The 25434-nt window shown below is 37.2% G+C and overlaps 2 protein-coding genes across 2 annotated transcripts; both read right to left on the bottom strand.

Moving 5' to 3' along the window:
- Positions 1-21437: 21437 nt before the first annotated feature.
- On the bottom strand, positions 21438-21988 carry LOC113337053. The gene is made up of 2 exons (XM_026582744.1): positions 21613-21988; positions 21438-21511 (listed from the first exon to the last, which is right to left on the bottom strand). Exons 1-2 carry the CDS (start codon positions 21986-21988, stop codon positions 21438-21440), a joined length of 450 nt encoding a protein of 149 aa, XP_026438529.1.
- A 2588-nt stretch (positions 21989-24576) lies between these two features.
- LOC113337052 lies at positions 24577-24987 on the bottom strand. Its single transcript, XM_026582743.1, has one exon. The coding sequence runs from the start codon at positions 24985-24987 to the stop codon at positions 24577-24579; it is 411 nt and encodes a 136-aa protein (XP_026438528.1).
- Positions 24988-25434: the final 447 nt, after the last annotated feature.

The raw sequence follows: 25434 nt of genomic DNA, 5'->3' as shown, positions 1-25434 counted from the left end.
TTCACAATAAAATAAACTGAGCTTGGGCTCAGTTGGTCTTTGAAATGTAAATGGGCTTTGGCCTTAAACTTAGGCTTTTGATTAAGCCCACAGTTAATTGGATTGGGCTTTTAACCTTAACCTAAACTGGGCTTTGAGCCTTAATGAAATGGGCCTCAGTGAACTAAACCTTGGGCTTTTGTCTTAAACAGCTGGGCTTTGGTTAAGCCCACAGTTGACTGAATTGGGTTTCAGTTTGATGGGCCTTTGCTTGGCTTCAGGAACTGGACTTGGCTTGGCAGGAGAAGAAGTGGCAGCAGCAGCAGCCTGGCAGCAGGCTTGGCAGCAACAACAGCAGCAGCAGCTTGGCAGCAGCCTTGGCAGCAACAACAGCAGCAGCAGCACAAGTGCTGCACAGCAGTAGCAGCAGCAGCTTGGCAGAGGCAGCACAGAGGGAAGTGGAGTGGCAGCAGGAACTGCAGAAAGGCAGCAGCAGCAGCTGCAAGGGAAGGAAAGGCAATGCAGCACAAGTGCTGCACAGCAGCTGCAGGGCAGTGGAATAAGAGAAGCAAAGCAACAGAAGCAAAGGTGGCAGTGAAGCAAAGATAATGCAATTAAAGAAGATGGCTAACAAAATAAACAAAAGGAAACACAAACAGGGCAACACATGGCAAAAGCAAAGAACAAAACAAGATGAACCAAGGCCTAAGGCCAAGGGAAGAGTTGTGGTGAAGCTGACAGAGCAAGGCTAAGGCAAAGCTAAGGCAAACAAATAGAATGGGAAGAAAACTAGCTTGCTATGAGCACTAGTTTCTCCCAATGCTCAATCACAGTGCAACCTAAGCATACACAAGGAATGGCAAGAAAATCAGCTTGGTATGAGCATTGATTTCTTCCATTGCACAATCACACCAATGCTTCACAGATACCTAGCCTAGCATTCCATCAATTGTGACAGAAAATTAAACATGACAGGAACATTAACAAACATCAACAGGATATGAAAATAAAAACATTAACAGAAACATCACACTAAACAGGAATTAATTTAACCTAACATGAAAAACTAGCACTAACAAGGACCAACAGGATTAACAGTAACATCAACAGAACATAGTAGACATGAACATACTGAAATTGAAGCAGGAAATCAAACATCACAACTGAAATTGAAAAGATTTTATAACACTCAAAATTGAACTGTGGACTAAAGTTGAACTGAAATTAACAGGACATGAAAGTCCTGGATGTTGGCTACTCCAAGCATCATCTCTCACACACACCCATAGTCCCAATTTATACCCAATTACATCATTAGGGTTTTCCCCAATTTTCCCCCAAAATCAGTGAAATTAGGTTTTGCAAATTACCTAATTTTATGGCACAATTTCTCCCCCATGCGTCGACCCATTCTTCCTCTGACTCTCCTGCTCCATTCCCATGCTCTAATTGCAACTCTAGGTTACCTAATTCATCAATTTTTCACGCCTAGGGTTTCAGGCAGAGAAGTGTGAAAAAGTGAGGAAATAGGGAACTAGAGGGCTAGGGGGGAGATGGGTTTTGGTTGTTGGGTGATAGGGTGATGATGGTGGAGGTATGGTGGTGGCAGTGGAGGTGAAGAAGGTTGGTGGCGGAGCTGGTGGAGTTTCTGCAGAGCTGCAGAGGGGAGGTGATGGTGGAGAGGGCTCGATGGTTTGGGTGAAGGGTGCGTTTGGGTAGGTGGTATAGGTTCGGTCGCTAGGGTGTGATGCGGGTCCATCAAGAGATGATGTTTCGTGAGATGGGCCGTGGGATGGAGCTGGTAGGTAGATCGGACGGTGATGTGAAGTGAGGCTTGTAGCGACCGCTAGATTATATAATACAACAAAATCAACGATGCTAGATGGAGTTAGGTGTTGTAGTGTTAGGCGGAGATATCAAACTTTGATGCACAGCAAGGGAGCGACCGTTGGATTCAACTACCATCTAATCTGAAGGCTTGGAATTTCAGCGCTGTGGTGCTTGGCAGAGACTTCAGATTTTGATGCTCTATGAAGGAGCGACCATCGGATGCTTCTGAGAACTGATCTGATGGCTGAGAACGGAGGCGCTTTTGTGTGTAGAAAATGAGGTTGTGCGCACCATTCTTCGCGGCTTCCTTGCGTAATTTCTCCCGGCTTTTCACTACTTTTCTGCTCTTTTCGCTCCGCGACTCATCCGAACTTTATTTATTACCTAAAAATGCAAAATTAATTAATAAAATATTTATTCTTGAAAACAATGAAAATACAGAATATGGGATAAAATGTAGAATTAATGCACAAAAGATGAGTTAAATGCCAACAAAAAGGGATAAATATATACAATATTTGGCACTCATCAAATACCCCCAAACCTGAATTTTACTTGTCCTCAAGTAAAACAAACTAAGGAAATCCTAACTATACCACTGTCGCTGGTCTCTCGAATGCATTTAGCGTATGCACTAAGCCTTTTAAACCACTAAGTGTCCCTAGTGGACGAGTTGAAGTCTCGTGAAGGTTTACCAGAGGTGTGCCTACAAAACCTAAGGACAAAATATAAGCTCATATTCCATCAAACGTGACATGTGCAAAACAGTTAAGCTCACAGCAAAATGGAGATGTCAATCTAGCTATCGAAGGCACAATCCTAGCACTGATAACAAATAAGGACATGTGATAAGAGTGTAAAGTGTATCTACACATGTGTAAAGAAAGATCTGAAGTCATGACTACTAATCACCAAGAGATAGTTTCTCAGGCTAAGAACTGAGGTCGAAATCTAGCTAGCTGTCCGGACTTTACGAGAATTGTGAATGAGTTGGAGGTATTTCACAATTACTCGCGTTGTACATCAATGGCATACACCCTCCTTGCTTATTACAAAAAACAACAAAATGACTTTACATGACTCTTATTTACATTGACTATTCTCTTTTTATTTTTGGAACAAGAGATGATGGAATTGATAAATACTTGATTTTTTGTTTTTTGTATTTTTTTTTTTTTTTTCTGAATATATACATCGATTTTTTTTTTTTTTTTTTTTTTTTTGAAGGAAACACTTTTGATACATAACAAAAAGAAACAAAAGATTACATGACACTTTGCAAGAGGTAGCCCTTTTTGATGCACCCAGTTAAATTCGATGGTTGTTTTCTTAATGTAACCTCCACCTTCTATCCCAACCAACCAAAGAACAAGCTAGTCAAGTTTCGTTCAGTATTCTAAAGTGATTGGCAATCGTAACTTCCTATCCAACACCTTGAAGATCGAGGCCATACATGTATTGGTAGATCGTGCGCGTGCAAATTTCTTATCACTATGTGAATTGTGCTAGAATCAGGGTGCCTAAATATCTAGACTAAGACTCCTAATAAAAATACATATTTGCACAAGAGTCAACATTTCAAGGTAAATGAGCTCCATTTTTTATGATTTTTCATTTTTTAATTTTTTTGAATTTTTGATTTTTCAATTTTTTTTGGAATTTTTCAATTTTTTTTTTCAAAAAAAAGATGGAGTTTTGTTTTCAATTATGGCAAATTATCATGGTATCTACTCTATACCCCCAAACCTAAAGTAAACATTGTCCTCAATGTTTCAAAATATGGAAAGAATTAAAATGCAACATATGGAAAGGGACATGCTGAGTAGAGTAAAAGGAGAGAGAATACCCGATTTTGGCGAAAGCAGAATTAAAACTCCGTTATTCAAGGCAAACAATCCAACATATTTCAGCCGAGATCATATTGGATTAGCAAAATATATACAAAATGAACAAAATGGTTTTTAAGAAATTTTATCTACTGGATTATATACAAAAAATTCACCATACACTAACAATCTAAAGAGTTGAGGATCAACCCAAAAGACAAAGTGTAGCGGTTTCAACAACTTCACACAATAATAGTATGATAGAAACGCAAGTGAAACTGTGAAACAAAATGAGCTACCCCCAAACCTGGATTTTTCAACGGATAAAATTTTGGAAACAAAATCTCGCAGTTTTGGGGGTTCATCATGTACAAGGTCTAGCTCAAAGTGAACTGTGCTAGGGACGGGCAAACATGCTAATTCCAACTGTGGTTCCTCAAATGTATTATACTTAGAAGCAAAATAGTCCAAGAGGACTTGGGAAGCACACAATTCCAAACCTAGGTTGGGCATTCTCAGAAAGATTGGTTTTACAATATTGGTACAAACCAAATCTAGGTTGGGTGGAAGGCCATCAGATTGTGACTCGTGTAGGAGGATAGGCACATCATTACTAATCACATCAACATCTCCTAAGTCTTCTACAAGTGTCACAACATGCTCACAATCATCAAACAGTTTAGCAAGTTCACACTCAGAATCATCAACATCATCAATAAATTCATTCTCATGCATTGGCAAATCAGGAGAAATATCACAATGTGACCTAGGTAGAGAATCAGACACATCAAATATATTTTCATGCATATTAGTGTGTACAGAAGATTCAACTATTCCTATGTCATGTTCATCTTCACAGAATAATTGTACGAATCCCATGTCAATATCAAAATCATATGAATTACAATGAGTATTAGAAAAAACAACATTCATGAAGGTCGAGGGCGAGAAGCCATATGTTTTTGAACCAACAGGTTCCACAATATTTTCATGTTCTTCTAACATATCATCATAATCATCATAATCATCATCATGGTAGCATGCATATTGGTCCTCATTAACAGTGGTGGTGTCATTAGTCGATTCATGTTCCTCTAAATTAGGTTCATATTCAACATCGTTCACATGAATGGGTCTAGACACTTCATTAGTGACAACATACATTTCCTCATGAATTTCCTCCTTTTGTCGGTGAAGCAAAATCTGATCTAAATGTGCATGAATTCGTGTTGTAGATCTATCATAGTCTTGCTTACAGAGTCTTAAAGCTTCTGTGGTGGGGTCTAAATTCATGGGAGTACAAAACTCTTCATGTTCAAATTGTGGTGAATGGTACATGTGTGCATGGTCATTAGGGTCTACAAAATATTGATCGCCACCCTCAAAGGATTGATTATGGTCCCAATGACTACCATTCTCACAATTCATGGGCATTTCATACATTGGATTTTCTCTAGATGGCCTAAAATTATGCAAAATATGACAATGCTCAACAGGGTGGTCTAAACTACCACATGCGGGACATGCATAGATTTCATGTTGCCTAAGAAAATTAGATGTGACAGATTCCTCATGTGATTGCATTTCTAAAGCTGTGATTCGAGCTTCTATTTGATCCATAAGTGATGATTGGGTGAGTGAGGCACTAGCAAAATGTTCATTTTCACGTTGCGATGAATGATGCATGTATGAATAGTCATTAGGGTTTATGTATTGCGGCTCGGGACTTTGAAAATGTCCATAATAATTTCTATGACTATTGACATCATGGTCCGTGGAAGGTTCATAACGTGGCACATTCCCATAAGCAAGTTCTCTAAGAGTTTTATTTCCATCTCCAGGAGCAGACCAAAATCCAGACATGATTGGCTCAAGAGCTAAGTAACTATGTTACAAAGCCCAAAATTTGGTTTTTAAAGGGTTTGGATTTTTGGGAAAATTTTGGTTTTGGTGGGAGACATTTGAAAATTTGGTTTAAAATGGGAGCAAGAGAAAAATTGGGAGCAAATTTTTTTTTTTTTTTTTTTTTTTTTTTTTTTAAAAAAGAAAATAAAATTAAGAAAATAAAATTTGGTTTTTGAAATTGGGAGCAAGCCCACTGTTGGTCCTCTAATGGAATGGAAGGCTGCGGCTCAAGAAACACTAAGTTTTAATTTTGAAAGTTTAATTTGGCCCAGTTGGTTAAGGCCCGACGTTTGTTTTAAAACTTTGGTTTCGAGGTCCACTCTTGAGTGGAAGCAAGTCCACAATCAGTTATAAGCTCAGCTGGGTTTAAACCCAGAGTCCAAAATACAAGTCCAATGGAAGAATTTAAACAAGCCCACACAAAATAAATACAAGCCCACAAATTAAACAAACAAGCCCAAAAATAAATTATTACAAACCCAAAATAGAAAAATAAAAAGCCCAAAAAATTGGGTTAATTATTACAAGCCCACAATTAAAAAAAAAATTTGGAAGCCCACAGGTTGGGTTCTCTCAATTGAATGGGTTTAGGCTTACCTTTTTAGCACAGCCCAGCTGCTCTGATATTGTTGCAAAAACCCAGTTGGGTTTTGGTTCTTTTCCTTGGTGGCGTCCCAGCAGAGGAAAAACAGGTTCAGAACAGCAGGTCCAACAGCAAATGAAGTGAAGCAGATGCAGAAGCAAATGCTATGAAATGAAATATAAAAATAGCTAAGAAAAACACAGATAAAACACAGCACCAATCCCCGGCAGCGGCGCCAAAACTTGGCAGGCCTGGAAAAGGTGTTATAAAAATGAAGCGCAATGAAACGGGGGCCTACAGTAATACCGCAAGTGCACGGTCGTCAGTTGTAGCTCGTGCAAGTACGGGTCGATCCACAGAGATCGGGTGTGTTTGGAGTGTTCTAGCTAATTGGGTTCTAAGTTGCTATTGGGCTATGAAGCCTTTTGGCTTAATTTGGGCTTTGAGTGCTAATGGGTTTGTTCACAATAAAATAAACTGAGCTTGGGCTCAGTTGGTCTTTGAAATGTAAATGGGCTTTGGCCTTAAACTTAGGCTTTTGATTAAGCCCACAGTTAATTGGATTGGGCTTTTAACCTTAACCTAAACTGGGCTTTGAGCCTTAATGAAATGGGCCTCAGTGAACTAAACCTTGGGCTTTTGTCTTAAACAGCTGGGCTTTGGTTAATCCCACAGTTGACTGAATTGGGTTTCAGTTTGATGGGCCTTTGCTTGGCTTCAGGAACTGGACTTGGCTTGGCAGGAGAAGAAGTGGCAGCAGCAGCAGCCTGGCAGCAGGCTTGGCAGCAACAACAGCAGCAGCAGCTTGGCAGCAACAACAGCAGCAGCAGCACAAGTGCTGCACAGCAGTAGCAGCAGCAGCTTGGCAGAGGCAGCACAGAGGGAAGTGGAGTGGCAGCAGGAACTGCAGAAAGGCAGCAGCAGCAGCTGCAAGGGAAGGAAAGGCAATGCAGCACAAGTGTTGCACAGCAGCTGCAAGGCAGTGGAATAAGAGAAGCAAAGCAACAGAAGCAAAGGTGGCAGTGAAGCAAAGATAATGCAATTAAAGAAGATGGCTAACAAAATAAACAAAAGGAAACACAAACAGGGCAACACATGGCAAAAGCAAAGAACAAAACAAGATGAACCAAGGCCTAAGGCCAAGGGCAGAGTTGTGGTGAAGCTGACAGAGCAAGGCTAAGGCAAAGCTAAGGCAAACAAATAGAATGGGAAGAAAACTAGCTTGCTATGAGCACTAGTTTCTCCCAATGCTCAATCACAGTGCAACCTAAGCATACACAAGGAATGGCAAGAAAATCAGCTTGCTATGAGCATTGATTTCTTCCATTGCACAATCACACCAATGCTTCACAGATACCTAGCCTAGCATTCCATCAATTGTGACAGAAAATTAAACATGACAGGAACATTAACAAACATCAACAGGATATGAAAATAAAAACATTAACAGAAACATCACACTAAACAGGAATTAATTTAACCTAACATGAAAAACTAGCACTAACAAGGACCAACAGGATTAACAGTAACATCAACAGAACATAGTAGACATGAACATACTGAAATTGAAGCAGGAAATCAAACATCACAACTGAAATTGAAAAGATTTTATAACACTCAAAATTGAACTGTGGACTAAAGTTGAACTGAAATTAACAGGACATGAAAGTCCTGGATGTTGGCTACTCCAAGCATCATCTCTCACACACACCCATAGTCCCAATTTATACCCAATTACATCATTAGGGTTTTCCCCAATTTTCCCCCAAAATCAGTGAAATTAGGTTTTGCAAATTACCTAATTTTATGGCACAATTTCTCCCCCATGCGTCGACCCATTCTTCCTCTGACTCTCCTGCTCCATTCCCATGCTCTAATTGCAACTCTAGGTTACCTAATTCATCAATTTTTCACGCCTAGGGTTTCAGGCAGAGAAGTGTGAAAAAGTGAGGAAATAGGGAACTAGAGGGCTAGGGGGGAGATGGGTTTTGGTTGTTGGGTGATAGGGTGATGATGGTGGAGGTATGGTGGTGGCAGTGGAGGTGAAGAAGGTTGGTGGCGGAGCTGGTGGAGTTTCTGCAGAGCTGCAGAGGGGAGGTGATGGTGGAGAGGGCTCGATGGTTTGGGTGAAGGGTGCGTTTGGGTAGGTGGTATAGGTTCGGTCGCTAGGGTGTGATGCGGGTCCATCAAGAGATGATGTTTCATGAGATGGGCCGTGGGATATGGAGCTGGTAGGTAGATCGGACGGTGATGTGAAGTGAGGCTTGTAGCGACCGCTAGATTATATAATACAACAAAATCAACGATGCTAGATGGAGTTAGGTGTTGTAGTGTTAGGCGGAGATATCAAACTTTGATGCACAGCAAGGGAGCGACCGTTGGATTCAACTACCATCTAATCTGAAGGCTTGGAATTTCAGCGCTGTGGTGCTTGGCAGAGACTTCAGATTTTGATGCTCTATGAAGGAGCGACCATCGGATGCTTCTGAGAACTGATCTGACGGCTGAGAACGGAGGCGCTTTTGTGTGTAGAAAATGAGGTTGTGCGCACCATTCTTCGCGGCTTCCTTGCGTAATTTCTCCCGGCTTTTCACTACTTTTCTGCTCTTTTCGCTCCGCGACTCATCCGAACTTTATTTATTACCTAAAAATGCAAAATTAATTAATAAAAATATTTATTCTTGAAAACAATGAAAATACAGAATATGGGATAAAATGTAGAATTAATGCATAAAAGATGAGTTAAAATGCCAACAAAAAGGGATAAATATATACAATATTTGGCACTCATCAATGGGGCGTTGGTATAATCAACGCCGGACACCAAATACAAATGGGGCGTTGATAAAGTCTTGAACCCAAATTTGAAAAGTTTACAAAACTTTGGTTGGGGCGTTGTCTTTATCAACGCCCCATTTTTTCTTTTTTTTTTTTTTTTTTTTTGAACCCGGGCGAACGTATAATCTCCGTCCCACACACCAGGCGTTGCTATAGTTCACGCCCCATACAGGTGTTGTCTTTATCCACGCCCCATACCAGGCGTTATCTTTATTAACGCCCCATGCCAGGCGTAATCTTTATCTACGCTGGACGATGAAGCGGACTTTATATCAACGCGCGACCAAATTTACTCTTCACCCGCTACGTCACAGGACGGACTAAACCCAAATTTGATCTTTTTTTTTAGTCTTTGGTCTTTAGTTATGATCGCACCACTGTGGACGCTCTAAGGGACTAAATACATCCAGACTGGACTACCTGACAGTCTATGTTTTGAAAGGCGAGCTAGGCGCTCGTCTAGGCTCATGAGGCGCCCAAGGCGCCAAAAACGTTCTATTTTGTTTTTCTGGTTTCCATGGCTCACACAACATAGCTGACAGGCTCTAGACTCTAGTGATGCCTGCATTGCAGCGCATCGTTCTTATTGTTTGCAAATCCTGTTTGCATTGAGGTGTCAGAATGAAATGTTCTTTGTGGGAACAACCTTGGTTAGCAGATTATGTTAATCTCACAGGTTGGATGGAGCCATACGTCAGTAAAATTTTCAGTTTGCTCTCATTCTTATTGTAGGTTATTTCTCTTTGCATTGTAGAGAATATTACTGATAGCAGAAACAAGAAGAAGACTTATAATCAGATATCTCTCAAACATAAAAATTTCAAGGAAATTAACACAGTTTGATTCCCCCATAAAAATATAAATAATTAACCTAATTGATACATAGTTCTCTTCATTAGCTGAGACACTAAAGAGCATTTTAACTCCAGTCCAACCGATTTTGAAATTTGCAATCTTAGATTACTCTCTGGCAGACTGCTTCATGAGTATCGCTCCAGGTTTCTCCACAGCCATAGCAAAATTCAGTTCCACACCTGCGAGTTCCCAAAGGAGTTAGTTAATTATTAGAACTAGAGAACCACTAATTTAGCAATAGTAGTTGATCATATTACATACCTGCAAATTATATGCAAACAGCCCATCGTCCTTTCCACATAGTATTTGCAATATGGACACTTTCTCCACTTTTTCTTCTCAGCCAGTTGAATGAGCAGCTTGTCTTCGTCCCCTCGTCTATGTAAAACGCTCTCTGAAACAAGACATAACGATGCGATCTCCCAGCGATCTAACAACGCACCTGATATGATATCTCTGCATGAATGGGGCTCTAATCTCTCCTTACAGTTATACTCCGGGCAGGTTATCAAGGTGATGTTCTCTTGTACCTTTGTTGCGATGTGTTGGCGATGCATTTGGTGCAGTAACTGTGTGAACATTTGTTAGTAGTGTTTCTCATCTCATTTCCTGGTTTGGCTTCCATACAAATCTTGCATATCCTACCTTCTGCCATTGCTGTAAGTCTTTTCTAGTTTCTACTATTTCTCGTTTTTTTTTTCCTTTTGGGTGTTAAAAGTGTCTAGCTAGATTGTTGATTTTCTCATGGTAGAAGATGAATATGAAGGGCTGAGTCTCTTGATTCTGTGTATGATATTCAATTGCATTTATGAGAAGGAAATTGAGTTAAAATATCATCGCTTTTCTCAAGATAAGTCAAAACTGCTTTTCTTAGGTAGAAGATACTAAGGATAGATCTGATTACATGGAAACGAGATAATGGCAAATCTAATTTATTTTTATCGAATCTAATTATCACTATTTATGGGATATAAATACAGTAATACTACTTATTTTCCTCATTTTTTTTTTAATAAACTCTATTTTTTTTCTCTTTTTTTAGTTGCACATGTAATATTGGCACAGTGGTTTTTTTTGGGGGTATTTTTTTACTTTCGGTCACAAAAAATGACCAGAATTACGCTTAGATCACCAAAAAATTTTAATTAGAATTTATATTACTGACTGTCATGTCTTGACTGTTAGTTGAGTATTTATTTTTAAAAATTAATTTCAATTTAGTCCGCAAACAGAACAAGGAGTGATGTTAGCAAACTCCCATTGCCATTACTACTGCCCGGCTGGACACTTGATGCAAATTATGAGTTGCGTCACCCTCATCAGCATCAGTCTTATTCGCTCACCCAAACTTACTCCTTAGTGGAAAACCCTTGCTTTTCCGGCGCACGTACTACTAAGCCTCTTCCCCACTTTAGGAGGTGTAGTATTTCTATCGATCTTATTTTAACTATAACCAGATTCTTGTTCTAACACAATTTGTGTTGGTTCTGGTATAGTATATAAAGGAACCCTAATATCCATCAACGAAATTTGGATTTACAGATTATATCCTCAATCTTTTCACTAAATTTCCTCCGCTTGTAAGATCTCAACATTCTGCCAAAATTAAAACATTAGTTGTTGAATATTTCCATCAGAATTTTCTTGTGGACAAACTATCTGGACATGGTGTAATGAACGGGTTTGCAGGTTGGATATGTGTGAATGAATGGGTTAGATTGAATTTGCTTTTTCTAGAAGCTAAATATGCAGGGAAGGAGAAACGATGGGTTTGAAAAATGAATCACCAGCAAAATTCATATTTGTACCACCGACGGAACACGCACATGGTGTTTATTTAAAGGCCTGAATGACCTTTAACTGGTTTATTGATTTTGCTTTTAACTGGTTTGGTTCAACTAATCTCATTTGGATGTGCGGGGATATTAGGTATTGCTGTTACCGGTGCCGGAGGTGATTGTGGAGGTGTTGCTTGAACTGAAATAGGCGGAGGTGGTTCTGGTGATAAATTGAAATTAATTTTAAAAATTAAATACTTAACTAACGGTCTAGACGGTCAATGATAGTTCTGTGTCCCAAATTCTAATTAAAATTTCTTCGTGACCTAAACACAATTCTGATCACTTTTTTATTATGCAAAATCAAAATATTCCTTCTTTTTTTTTCTTGTTTTGTACAGAAATGCCATATCTCAGAAGGTGTGATCATTTGAGCATAGATTGTTGGGATGCAGACATGCTTTCTTGAATGGGAAATGTTGTGTTTCCAACGACTATCGAATGAGTGGCTACTTTCCATTTTCTTGAATTTTATAAGAGAAGCACCACTTTTTCTTGTAATTGAAATTTACAGACCTGAGTTCCAAACTTTTCTTAGCATAATGTTTGGAGATTTTTCTTTGATACCAATAACATTAGTTCCAAACTCGTTAGCATCTGAGTTTAGCCGGTTTTGAAAATTTTCTTTGTGATTCAAGCCTTTAATAATTAAAAAATAAACATTTAGTCTTTTGGATTTTGTAATTTTGTAATTTTAAGCTCATCTTGCTGTATAGCTTTTGGTTTGAAGAACAACACATTCTTGAATTGTAATTACCATTAGAGAGTAGAAATAAAACTTAAGTTAACGATTCCGTAAATAAACTATTAAGATACGATTCTCATCGTATGCAGCAACACTGAAAAGCAGCCAATTTTATTTTGCCTCATCAAACTCTTTGACAGCCAGAATGAGACTGATGCCATCCGGCTCCACAGCTATAGCAAAATTCATACTTACACCTGCAAACTGACAACACTGCAAAGTAGAAATCATCAACTACTACTTGGAGAACTTCTGCCATTAGAGATTTAATAAGTGTTTTCTTTCTTTTGAGCTCTACAAATTCTGTAGATTGGAGATATCCTTATATAACGAAGGGGTAATGAAGACTGAAGAGTCATTTGAACAGTCTGTTGGCTTACTCATGCTAGGTAATGAATAATCAACAGTCTTTGTTTAAGATTCTGTGTATGTAGTTTAATTGAAATTTTGGGAAGGGGATTGGAATAAATTTACATAACTTTTCCCAATGCATAGACTCAAGAATGTCTAATGTGAATCTACTGTCTTTATTTATTAGCACAATACATTGTATTAGGACTACTACTTTCATTGAAACGATGAATGGATCCCAGCTTTACACATTTATTGGTCTAAAGACTCTAAACAGAGAATGAATACTAAATACAGCTAGACTAGATTAGTTACTCTTAGTGATGTGTTTGGTGATGCATTCCGAACAATAAATGTAACAACATTTGCTAGTAGTGTTCCTTCTCTCACTTTTCGATTTAGCTTCCGTGCAAATCTCACAAAAGATCATTCGAAAGAACGCTGATCATCCCCCATACTAGCATTAACATCTTACCGATATGTCACTGTCTTTCATAGAGTTATTTGAAGTACTGTTGTGGTTATCTCCATTGATATGGGAGGCCACTTACAACTCTCCTAATAAGAAATCATCGACAACCTACTGCTGCCTTGTGCAATTGCAATAAGTTCTTTCTTTCTTTTGGGTCACAAGTCCTTTAGATTAAACTGCAAGTACTAATGAAGGGGTAATGTATGAGTGTATGAATATTTTAGATTAATGAAGGGTAATTTAAGCATAACGATTTGGCTTCACAAGTAAACGTCAAAGAGTTCCTTCTATATCGATATAAAAAGCATAAACCAAACCATTACAGAAACAATTAACATATTTATATAGTTTCCCTTCATCAGCAATAGCAGTAAAATGCACTTAGTCCGACCGATAATTTGATTGTTTACATTTGCTAACTTATGTTCTCTTACAGAAAGCTTTATGAGTCTCACCCCATTTTGCTCCGCAACCATAGCAAAATTCAGATCCACACCTGCGAGTAAAACATTCCAATGGTAGCAAAGGAGTTAATGGTTAGAAGTAGAGAAACTCTATTATTTGATCACCCTACTGCGTACCTGCAAGTTACATGAAAACAGCCACTAATCTTTTCCACGTAATATTTGCAGCCTGGACATTTTCTCCACTTGTTCTTCTCTGCAAGTTGAATCAATAGCATTTCTTCAACCCCTCCTCTATGCTCAACTTGAAGAGTTGAAGATTCACGCAAGGCACTCTCCCAAAGATCGAACACCTTACGGGATATGGTATTTATGAAGTAATAGGGTTGTAATTTCTCTTTGCAGTTGAAATCTGGGCAGGTTATCAAGGTGATGTTCTCCTTTACCTTTGATGAAATATATTTTTGGATGCATCTCCAGCAGTAAGTGTGCGTGCAATTGGTAGTACTCTTTTCCATCTCAAAACTTAGTTTAGCTACCATGCAAATCTCGCAGAAAGGCATTTCAAATTTGGTTATGTAAATCCTTTCTACAAGTTCTTTCCTTTGGATTATAACATCTTTAGATTGGAGACATATTTATAGAATCTGGCAATCTATTGAGTTTCTCATGCATGCTAGATAATGAAGGGTCGTTCAATCAATCAAATTTCTATGGGTTTTTTAAGATTCTGCGTATGCCATTTAATTGCATTTATGGGAAGGAAATTCAAAACGACAAACCATTTCCCAATGCAAGGATTCAAGAATGTGTCTTCTAGCTACTATTAAAGACTACTTAGGCTAACACTAGAAAAAAAAAATATACGAATCATTCATGACAGAATAGGTTAGTGACGAAGATCCTAATGTTTCAACAAAAATTGTCACTCCCTCCTTTTCTGCAAAAATAAGTTAAAATGAAAAAGTGATAGGTACAGGTACGTAGAATTTTAGTATCACTTATCTCGTTACGGTTACCTGCCCATAGTCAAACTCTAGTAATATTGCAGATATTCTAAGTTTTCTCTAGAATTCATTAGGAATCTAGGATGAAAATATTAACTTAGTAGTAGTACATTGCATTAGAACTACTACCTTCACTGTAACAATGAGATGATACCAACTTTACGAATTCTACCTTCAGACTCTACCACCACACAGACACTTATAAAGGCTCGTTTTAATCGTTCTTACCTGCAAGAAATATGTCGGCATCCATCCTTTCTTTCCACGTAAAACCTACAATCGGGACAACTTTTCCATTTTTTGGTTGCAGCCATCTGCATGAATAGAAGAACCTCATTCACTCACTTAACCCTCATTTCGATTTGACGAAACATACGAGCTCCCAAGATCTCCGGCTACACTCAAGAGTGATGCTATGGCCCTCACAGGACGAATATCTTCAGGATAAAACACCATACTACACCTACTACTAGCATATGTAGGAGATGCTCTCTTGAGCTTAGTAACTCCGGAAAAACCCTTAAGGAAAATCGCGAACGCTAAAGAAAACAATATAAAATATTTTCCTCTGGGTCTCTATCGAAAATATAGAGAAACACATTTCCCATAGATTTTACAAAAGTAGAGAATTTGTTTATATAATAGAATAATACAACTCAAAAATAGGAACTTCCCGATGTGGGACTAAAAAGTTTTATTCACAAAAGAAAACAAAATAAAACTCATTTTCTAAAAGTGAATTAAATTTCGATGAAAAACAAAAATCACATAAAAACATAGGAAATATCATTTTAGGCAGAGGTGTCCATGAGGTTTTGAATCTTTGCTTAATGAGATATTACCGGAAGTACTTGCTAGATACATTCGATGTAATTCGCGATAACAACTAATGATGATATCTCCAAGATTGCTGCCAAGCTCGCGCCGTTGTGTCTGTTTTGGCCCTGGACATATCCTGTTTCTCAGAATGCTCTAGAGAATTAGCTCATATTCTCGTAAGAAGCGACCCACTTCCTCATTTATATAGGTGAGTTCCATCAAGAGTGTTTACTGCTACACCCTACTTCAATCTTAAATTGAAACTACATAACTCATTAAGACTTATTTAAAAGTCATTCTCCACATGCAGTCACACTATCACGTCTACACCATAGGGAAATGACAGAGAATGAAATTCTATGATAGTGTTTACCTTTACCCACCACAAATTAGTTGTCTTATTCGAAACCTTGATCTTGGGATCTGTAGTCATAAAGGTTGAGTATCCTTCATGACAAGTTTAATTGATGATCTTAAGCCCCATCCCCCTCGATGCAATTCTAACTATCTCCTGGGTCAAACTTTTCGTCAAAGGTTGCGCGATATTCTCCTTGGACTTTATCCAATCAACGAAAATAACACCGATTGAGATTAGTTATTTTTTAGCTTTAGCTATTATAGCTTGGCTAACACAATGTATAGATATAGCTGGCACAGGCCTATGCCAGAGAGGAATGTCTTTTAAAAAGCATCTTAGGCACTCGGCCCCCTCTCTGCTTTATCTAACATAATACTCTCAAATTCCATAGTGAATTTAGCAAAATATGTATGTTTGAAAATCTTTCAAAAACAAACCCTCAAGCTAGAGTGAGAATATATCCACTCGTAGACTTAGACTCCTCTGAGTCAACTATCCAGTTTGTATCACAAAGTCCCTCAAGGACAGCAAGATACCTTTTGTAAACCAAATAAAAGGTAATAGAGTATTTTAGGTACCATATTACTCTACTAAGTTCATCCCAATGCTTTTGCTCTGGACAACAAGTTATATATACTTAACTTACTCACAATATAGGCAATGTCTGAACTCTTACAGTTTATTAAATTCATCAGACATCCTATAACTCTTGAGTATTCAAGTTAAGATACTCAATTACCCTTATTTTTCTTGAGTCTACAAGAAGAATAGTACGCAGTACAAGAAGGCTTACAATTAGACTGATTAAATCTCTTAAGCAAAAATTCAACATGATGAGAACGACTAAGACTATAAATGTTAGATTATGTTTTAATCGTCATCCATAAAATTACTTCAACAGGGCCTAAGTATTTCAAGTCAACGTTCTCATTCAGCATATGTTTATAGTGGAATTAATCACATCTATGTTTGTAATAAGTATAAGCATATCATCAACATACATGCATACAATCACACATGCATCCTTAATAAGTTACTTGTAAATATACTTGTTAGATTCATTAACTTTAATCCACTACTAATTATCATATGATTAAATTTTCATGTCACTATTTACGTGCTTATTTAAAAATCATACAAAGATTTTTCAACTTACAAACTTAGTCTTCAAAACCTTTCACTACAAAGTCCTCAGGTTGGTCAATGTAAATTTCCTTATCTATAGACGGTTTTAGAAAAGCGGTCTTAACACCCATCTGATGTATATCTAAGTTGTTTATGGCATAAATAACAGTTAGCATCCTAACGAAAGTAATTATCGTCACATGTGAATAAGAATCAAGGAAATCTACACCTTCTTTTAGTTTATATCCTTTAGCTACCAACCTAGCATTATATTTTTCCACACTTCCATCTACCTTATGTTTCCCCTTAAAGATTCATTTACATCCTATCGTTTTAATTCCTTGAGGTAAACGACCATGCTACCAGGTCTGGTTCAGACGGACTTAGTCCATTTCACTAAATGAAGCTTCTTACCAGAATGAGGTTTCGATAAATGTTATGGATTTTTTTGAAGTATGGAGCTCAGACTAAGATAGGATTATTATGAATTCAAGTCTATAAGAAGTCTTATTTATAATCCTTTTACTTCTCCTAGGATAAACTCGACTTCATCTTCCTTTGAAGGAGTAAATTCTGACTAGATGAAACAGACATCTACGGGATCAACAACACATCCTAAGAAGAGAAAGTATCAAAATAAACATGTTCAAAGAACTCAACATCCCTATACTTCATAAAAATATTCACACCAATGTCAGAAAAATCAGAACTCACAACCAAAAAATTATATGCAGCAGTGTACTCAGGATACCCTATGAAGATGCAGTCAATAGTTTTGGGTCCTATCTTGGTTCTCTTACGAGGAGGAATGACTCCCTTATCCAAACACTCCCACACTTTGACGTATGCATAAGTAGGTTGCCTATCTTTCCATACTCATATGGACTTCTATATGATCTTTTAAAGGTTACTCTATTCAGGACAAATTTAAAGCAAAACCTCCCTCCCACAAGTTGGCAGTTAATCCTTTAATCAACATGGCATATATCATCTCTTTAATGAGTCTGCTCTTACATTCAACTACACCATTAAATTATGGTAAATAAGGAGGTGCATTTCCTATATGCATTTCATACTCGCCATTAAGTTCAGTCCTAACCCTTTTAGTGGTAACATATACTTCGTTTTCAATTTCAAGTTTATACTCTTAAGGCTTCTAAGGCATCATCCTTACCCCTAAGAAAGTATACAAGATATTACCTCGTAGAATCATCTATGAAATTTATAAACCACCTTTTACCACCTTAGTTTGGGTTGATTTCATGTCAACTAGGTCTAGCTAAATTGATTTTAAGGGTTTAGAATTACTCTGAACAGTTTTGCTAAAAGGTTTTATAGCATATTTTGATTCTGCAAAGATTTCACTTATGTGTTCAAAATCCAAACCAAATTTGGGTACGCATCCCATGCTAGGAAGTTTATGCATTGACTTATAAGTTTATGGTTCCATGTCTACCATGCAAAACATTCAAAGACACACAAAATAAAACACAAGAATCAACTATGTTCACTTCATCAGCCCTTTAAGCTTATATAGACCCTAAGTCATATAACCGATGCCTAAAATATCATTTTCCTTAGTTATAACAAGTTTTCCATATTTAATTAAGATCTTCAATCTTTTACCATCTACAACAGAAAAAGATATAATATTCATGCATATGCCCGGAACATGAAAACTTCATTCAATGTAAGATTATTACAGATATGAGCTTCTGCTCGACCTTTCCCTTTTATGCAACCTCTGTCGCAGATGCGTTACTCATACAGAGTTTCTCGACATCCCCCATCCTCTAATAGGAGGTGAACAGGTCTCTGTTTCATCAAACATGCTTAGTGGCTCCAAAGTCCACCCACTAATATCTCACATTGGTTATTAAAATAACTTCTGACATCACGCCACTGAACTCATTCTAGTTTGTTTCAACTAAATTAGCATTAACTTTCTATGTATTAAGGTTTTTACGTTGTCTACAATATACTGCCCTATGGCCAGGAATTTACAAACATAAAAATCACCCTTAATTAAAGTAGTGCTAGATTCAAGTTTACGAAACATACCTTTCTTATGAAGACTACGCTTAGATTTGTGTTTGATGTTCTCACCTTTGCTAGATTTGGAAAATTTGTTTCCAGCCATATGCGCCTATTAGTCATGTCCCTTGCAGATGACACCTTTATTCACAAACCACAATTCCGAAACGGAAAGTAAAATATAAGTTTTGAAGATAACATCTAAATTTACGAACTTCGATTGAATAACCATTTCAAAAACTCATGGTTACCCCATAAATAATCATTTAGTCAACAACAAATTTCTGCTCGTCAGAATTATTCAGAAACGTTTCTCTGTTTTGTAAAATATCAAAAAAATATTTTTACAACTCCAAAAATTTCGAAATTTTATGTGGGTAACTATCGGGATGTCTACTACATTAGGCAAAAGGTGTCATCTAAATTCCTTCTAAGTTAAAAGATAACGTCGAAACTCTACAGCTGACCGAAAATTCGTTTTTGTTTTTCACTCCATAATTAACATCCATGATTCACAAACCAACCATTTTCGATTATTTCAAATTCTAATGTCTTAAGATTTGGGGTGCAATAATCAAAAATAAGAAAAATCAAATAAGCAAAAGTTATTGATACTTAGCTCCTTTATAATTGAAGTGATTGATTTGACGAAACAGACGAGCTCCCAAGATCTCCGCAACAACAACAAGGAATAACTTTGGAAAAACAGAGTGAGTCACGTATTCAACACGCTGCTCTTAAGACATTAGCGCCCGACTACACTCAAGACTGATGCTATAGCCCTTACAGGATGGATATCTTCAGGATAAAACACCATACTACACCTACTACTAGCATATGTAGTAGATGCTCAACTTGAGTTTGGCAACTCCGAAAAAACCTTAAGGAAAAACTCGAACGTTAAAGAAAACAATATAAAATATTTTCCCTTGGTTCTCTCTATAGAGAAACCTCTTTCCCATAGATTTTACAAAAATAGTGAATTTGTTTATATAATGGAATAACACAACTTAAAAACAGGAACTTCCCGATGTGGGACTAAAAAGTTTCATTCACGAAAGAAAACAATAAGTTATTATTTTTCATAATAATTTTAAAAACCAATTTTATTTAATTGTTTTCCAACAAAGACTCTCATAAGGCATTCTCCTACCGATCGAGCACCTGACCTGATATGATATCTCTGCATGAATATGGTTCTAGTGTCTTGTCGCAGTTTGCCTCTGGGTACGGAATCATGCTGATGTTCTCTTGTATCTTAGCTTCGATGTGTTTGGTGATGCATTCACAACAGTAAATGTGTGAACAGTTGCTAGTATTGTTCCTCGTCTCACTTTTGGGTTTTGCTTCCATACAAATCTCATAAAAGCTCATTTCAGAAGAACACAGATCTTCTCCCACACTTGAATTAACATCGATTGACATCTTCTTGATATCATCGACAACTGATTGCAGTAAATCACTGCTACAGCTACCATCTGCCATTACAGACCTTCTGTAAGTCTTTTCTTTTAAGATTTTTCTTTCTTTTTGGACTTCCAACTTATTTAAATATGAGATATCTTTATAGATACTGAAAAGTCATGAAGAGAAGCAAACAATCTATTGTGGTTATCATGCTAGCTGGATCATCTATTTTTTAGTGTTTCTTTTAAGATTGTGTGAAAGAATTTTCGGGAAGGAAATGGGATTTCCAACGCAGAGATTTAGGAAGAAATATATTTATGATATATTTGAGGAAGTAGATAATAGCAAATATAATTAAATTAGCTAAAACATCTGTCAGAATATTTGAAACTAAGATTTTTATTTTCTCAACAACAATGAATGAAACCTAAGTTTACAGATTTATGGGGTCTAAGGGACTAAATACATCCAGACTAGACTACCTGGCAGTCTATGTTTTGAAAGGCGAGTTAGGCGCTCGCCTAGGCTCATGAGGCGCCCAAGGTGCCAAAAACGTGATCCTTTACCTTTTCTATTTTGTTTTTCTGGTTTCTTGGCTCACACAACACAGCTGACAGTCTCTAAATTCTAGTGATGCCTGCAGTGCAGCGCATCGTTCTTATTGTTTGCAAATCCTGTTGGCATTGAGGTGTCAGAATGAAATGTTCTTTGTGGGAACAACCTTGGTTAGCAGATTATGTTAATCTCACAGGTTAGATGGAGCCATACGTCAGTAAAATTTTCAGTTTGCTCTCATTCTTATTGTAGGTTATTTCTCTTTGCATAGTAGAGAATATTAATGAATTTTTCGAAACAAAGTACAATGATAGCAGAACAAGAAGAAGACTGTTATAATCAGATATCTCTCAAACATAAAAATTTCAAGAGAAATTAACACAGTTTGATTCCCCCATAAAAATATAAATAATTAACCTAATTGATACATAGTTCTCTTCATTAGCTGAGACACTAAAGAGCATTTTAACTCCAGTCCAACCGATTTTGAAATTTGCAATCTTAGATTACTCTCTGGCAGACTGCTTCATGAGTATCGCTCCAGGTTTCTCCACAGCCATAGCAAAATTCAGTTCCACACCTGCGAGTTCCCAAAGGAGTTAGTTAATTATTAGAACTAGAGAACCACTAATTTAGCAATAGTAGTTGATCATATTACATACCTGCAAATTATATGCAAACAGCCCATCGTCCTTTCCACATAGTATTTGCAATATGGACACTTTCTCCACTTTTTCTTCTCAGCCAGTTGAATGAGCAGCTTGTCTTCGTCCCCTCGTCTATGTAAAACGCTCTCTGAAACAAGACATAACGATGCGATCTCCCAGCGATCTAACACCGCACCTGATATGATATCTCTGCATGAATGTGCCTCTAATCTCTCCTTACAGTTAAACTCCGGGCAGGTTATCAAGGTGATGTTCTCTTGTACCTTTGTTGCGATGTGTCTGGCGATGCATTTGGTGCAGTAACTGTGTGAACATTTTTTAGTAGTGTTTCTCATCTCATTTCCTGGTTTGGCTTCCATGCAAATCTTGCATATCCTGCCTTCTGCCATTGCTGTAAGTTTTTTCTAGTTTCTACTATTTCTCGTTTTTTTTCTTTTTTTCTTTTGGGTGTTAAAAGTCTCTAGCTAGATTGTTGAGTTTCTCATGGTAGAAGATGAATATGAAGGGCTGAGTCTCTTGATTCTGTGTATGATATTCAATTGCATTTATGAGAAGGAAATTGAGTTAAAATATCATCGCTTTTCTCAAGATAAGTCAAAACTGCTTTTCTTAGGTAGAAGATAGTAAGGATAGATCTGATTACATGGAAACGAGATAATGGCAAATCTAATTTACTTTTATCAAATCTAATCATCACTATATTTATCGGATATAAATATAGTAATACTACTTATTTTCCTCATTTTTTTTTTTAGAAACTCCACTTTTTTTTCTTTTTTATTTTAGTTGCACATGTCATATTGGCACAATGGTGAAGTCATTGTATTACTAGTACATCTGCTCTGCATGTAGGAGGAGATTTTTTTTGGGATATTTTGACTTTAGGTTACAAAAAATGACCAGAATTGCGCCTAGGTCATCAATAAATTTTAATTAGAATCTGGGTTACTCACTGTCATCGACCGTCTTGACTGTTAGTTGAGTATTTATTTTTAAAAATTAATTTCAATTTAGTCCACAAACGGAACAAGGTTGGTTCAGTATTTATTTTTAAAAATTAATTTCAATTTAGTCCACAAACAAGGTTGGCAAACACCCATTGCCATTACTACTCCCCGGCTGGACACTTGATGCAAATTATGAGTTGCGTCACCCTCATCAGCATCAGTCTTATTCGCTCGCCCAAACTTATTCCTCAGTGGAAAACCCATGCTTTTCCGGCTTACATACTGCTAAGCCTCTTCCCCACCTTAGGAGGTGTAGTATTTCTATCGATCTTATTTTTACTATAACCAGATTCTTGTTCTAACACAATTTGTGTTGGTTCTGGTATAGTATATAAAGGAACCCTAATATCCATCAACGAAATTCGGATTTATAGATTATATCCTCAATCTTTTCACTAAATTTCTTCCGCTTGTAAGATCTCAACATTCTGCCAAAATTAAAACATTAGTCGTTGAATATTTCCACCAGAATTTTCTTGCGGATAAACTATTTGGACATGGTGTAATGAACGGGTTTGCAGGTTGGATATCTGTGAATGAATGAGTTAGATTGAGTTTGCTTTTTCTAGAAGCTAAATATGCAGGGAAGGAGAAACGATGGGTTTGAAATTTCAATCACCAGCAAAATTCATATTTGTACCACCGACGGGACATGCACATGGTGGTTATTAAAAGGCCTGAATGACCTGTTCAATTCTTGTATCTTGAATTCTTTTTATTTTCGTTTATTTATTGATTTTGCTTTTAACTGGTTTGGTTTAACTAATCTCATTTGAATGTGCGGGGATATTAGGTATTGCTGCTGCCTGCTAGTGGTGCCGGAGGTGATAGTGGAGGTGTTGCTTGAACTGAAATAGCTGGAGATGGTTCGGGTAATAAATTGAAATTAATTTTTAAAAATAAAAATACTTCACTGACGGTTTAGACGGTCAATGATAGTCCTGTGTGACCCAAATTCTAATTAAAATTTCTTCGTGACCTAAACGTAATTCTGGTCACTTTTTTGTTATCCAGAATCAAAATATCCTTTTTTTTTCTTTTGTACAGAAATGCCATATCACACAAGGTGTTAGATCGTTGGGAGAGTGCCTGAATCATGAATTCTTGGAGCATAGATCGTTCGGGATGCAGACATGCATGCTATTAACTATTTTTATGGGAAATGTTGGGTTTCCAACGACCTGTTATCTAATGGGTGGCTACTCTTCATTTTCTTGAATTTTATAAGAGAAGCACCACTTTTCCTTGTAATTGAAATTTACAGACCTGAGTTCCAAACTTTTTTTAGCACAAGGTTTGGAGATTTTTCTTTGATACCAACAACATGAGTTCTTAACTCTTTAGCATCTGAGTTTAGCCGTTTTTGAAGATTTTTCTTTGGGATTTAAGCCTTTAATAATTAAAAAAGAAACATTTAGTCTTTTGGATTTTGCAATTTTATGCTCATCTTGCTGTATAGCTTTTGGTTTGAAGAACAACACATTCTTGAATTGTAATTACCATTAGATAGTAGAGAAAAAACTTAAGTTAACGATTCCGTAAATAAACTATTAAGATACGATTCTCATCGTATGCAGCAACACTGAAAAGCAGCCCTTTGTCTGACCAATTTTATTTGGCCTCATCAGACTCTTTGACAGCCAGAATGAGACTGATGCCATCCGGCTCCACAGCTATGTTGAATAATAAGTTACTTATATGTCACTTATTATGATCACCCCATCATCGTAGTTCACCAGCATTGCTGAACAGTCCTTGAAGGGGCAGTAAATTTTGTGGGAAGCAAGAATTGGAGACTCGCACAACGCGTTCTCCCAACGATTAAACACCTGCCCCGGTATGATGCCCCTGCACAAATGGGGTTCCAACGCCTCTTTGCAGTTAAACTCTAGACATGTGATCTGAGTGATATTCTCTTGTATCTTCACTGCAATGTGTTTCGTGATGCATTCAGAACAATAAATGTGTGATCACTTGTTAGCAGTGTTCCTCGTCTCACTTTTTGGTTTTGCTTCCATAAAAATATCACAGAAACTCATTTCAGAAGAATGCTGATCAACCCTTACAGTAGAATTAGCAACCATTGGTGATTTCATCTTCTTATCGTCGCTAGTATTCCTGTAGGTATCTTTAATTTTCAATGATGATGAAGATGATTCTCCAATTTCTGACTTTCTATAGATTGAATTAGAAGAACTCTTAGTAACACCAAGAGACACAGAAGTTCTGACAGAGGACAGCAGAGCCTCTTGAAGACACAACTGTTCTGCGTACTTTTCGTCAGAAATAGGAAAGACCTCTTCCTCACCACCATCATCAGAGCCAACTGACAACACTGCAAAGTAGAAATCATCAACTACTACTTGGAAAGCTTCTGCCATTAGAGATTTAGTGAGTGTTTTCTTTCTTTTGAGCTCTACAAATTCTGTAGATTGGAGATATCCTTATATAACGAAGGGGTAATGAAGACTGAAGAGTCATTTGAACAGTCTGTTGGCTTACTCATGCTAGGTAATGAATAATCAACAGTCTTTGTTTCAGATTCTGTGTATGTAGTTTAATTGAAATTTTGGGAGGGGGATTGGAATAAATTTACATAACTTTACCCAATGCATAGACTCAAGAATGTCTAATGTGAATCTACTGTCTTTATTTATTAGCACAATACATTGTATTAGGACTACTACTTTCATTGAAACGATGAATGGATCCCCAGCTTTACACATTTATTGGTCTAAAGACTCTAAACAGCAACTGACTACTAAATACTGCTAGACTAGACTAGTTACTCTTAGTGATTGTCTCTTGTATCTTAGCTTCGATGTGTT

Source organism: Papaver somniferum, unplaced genomic scaffold (genome assembly GCF_003573695.1).
Source record: "Papaver somniferum cultivar HN1 unplaced genomic scaffold, ASM357369v1 unplaced-scaffold_158, whole genome shotgun sequence".
NCBI lineage: Eukaryota > Viridiplantae > Streptophyta > Magnoliopsida > Ranunculales > Papaveraceae > Papaver > Papaver somniferum.
Note: the sequence above shows the minus strand (reverse complement) of the source record. Positions and strands in the feature narration are given on the sequence as shown.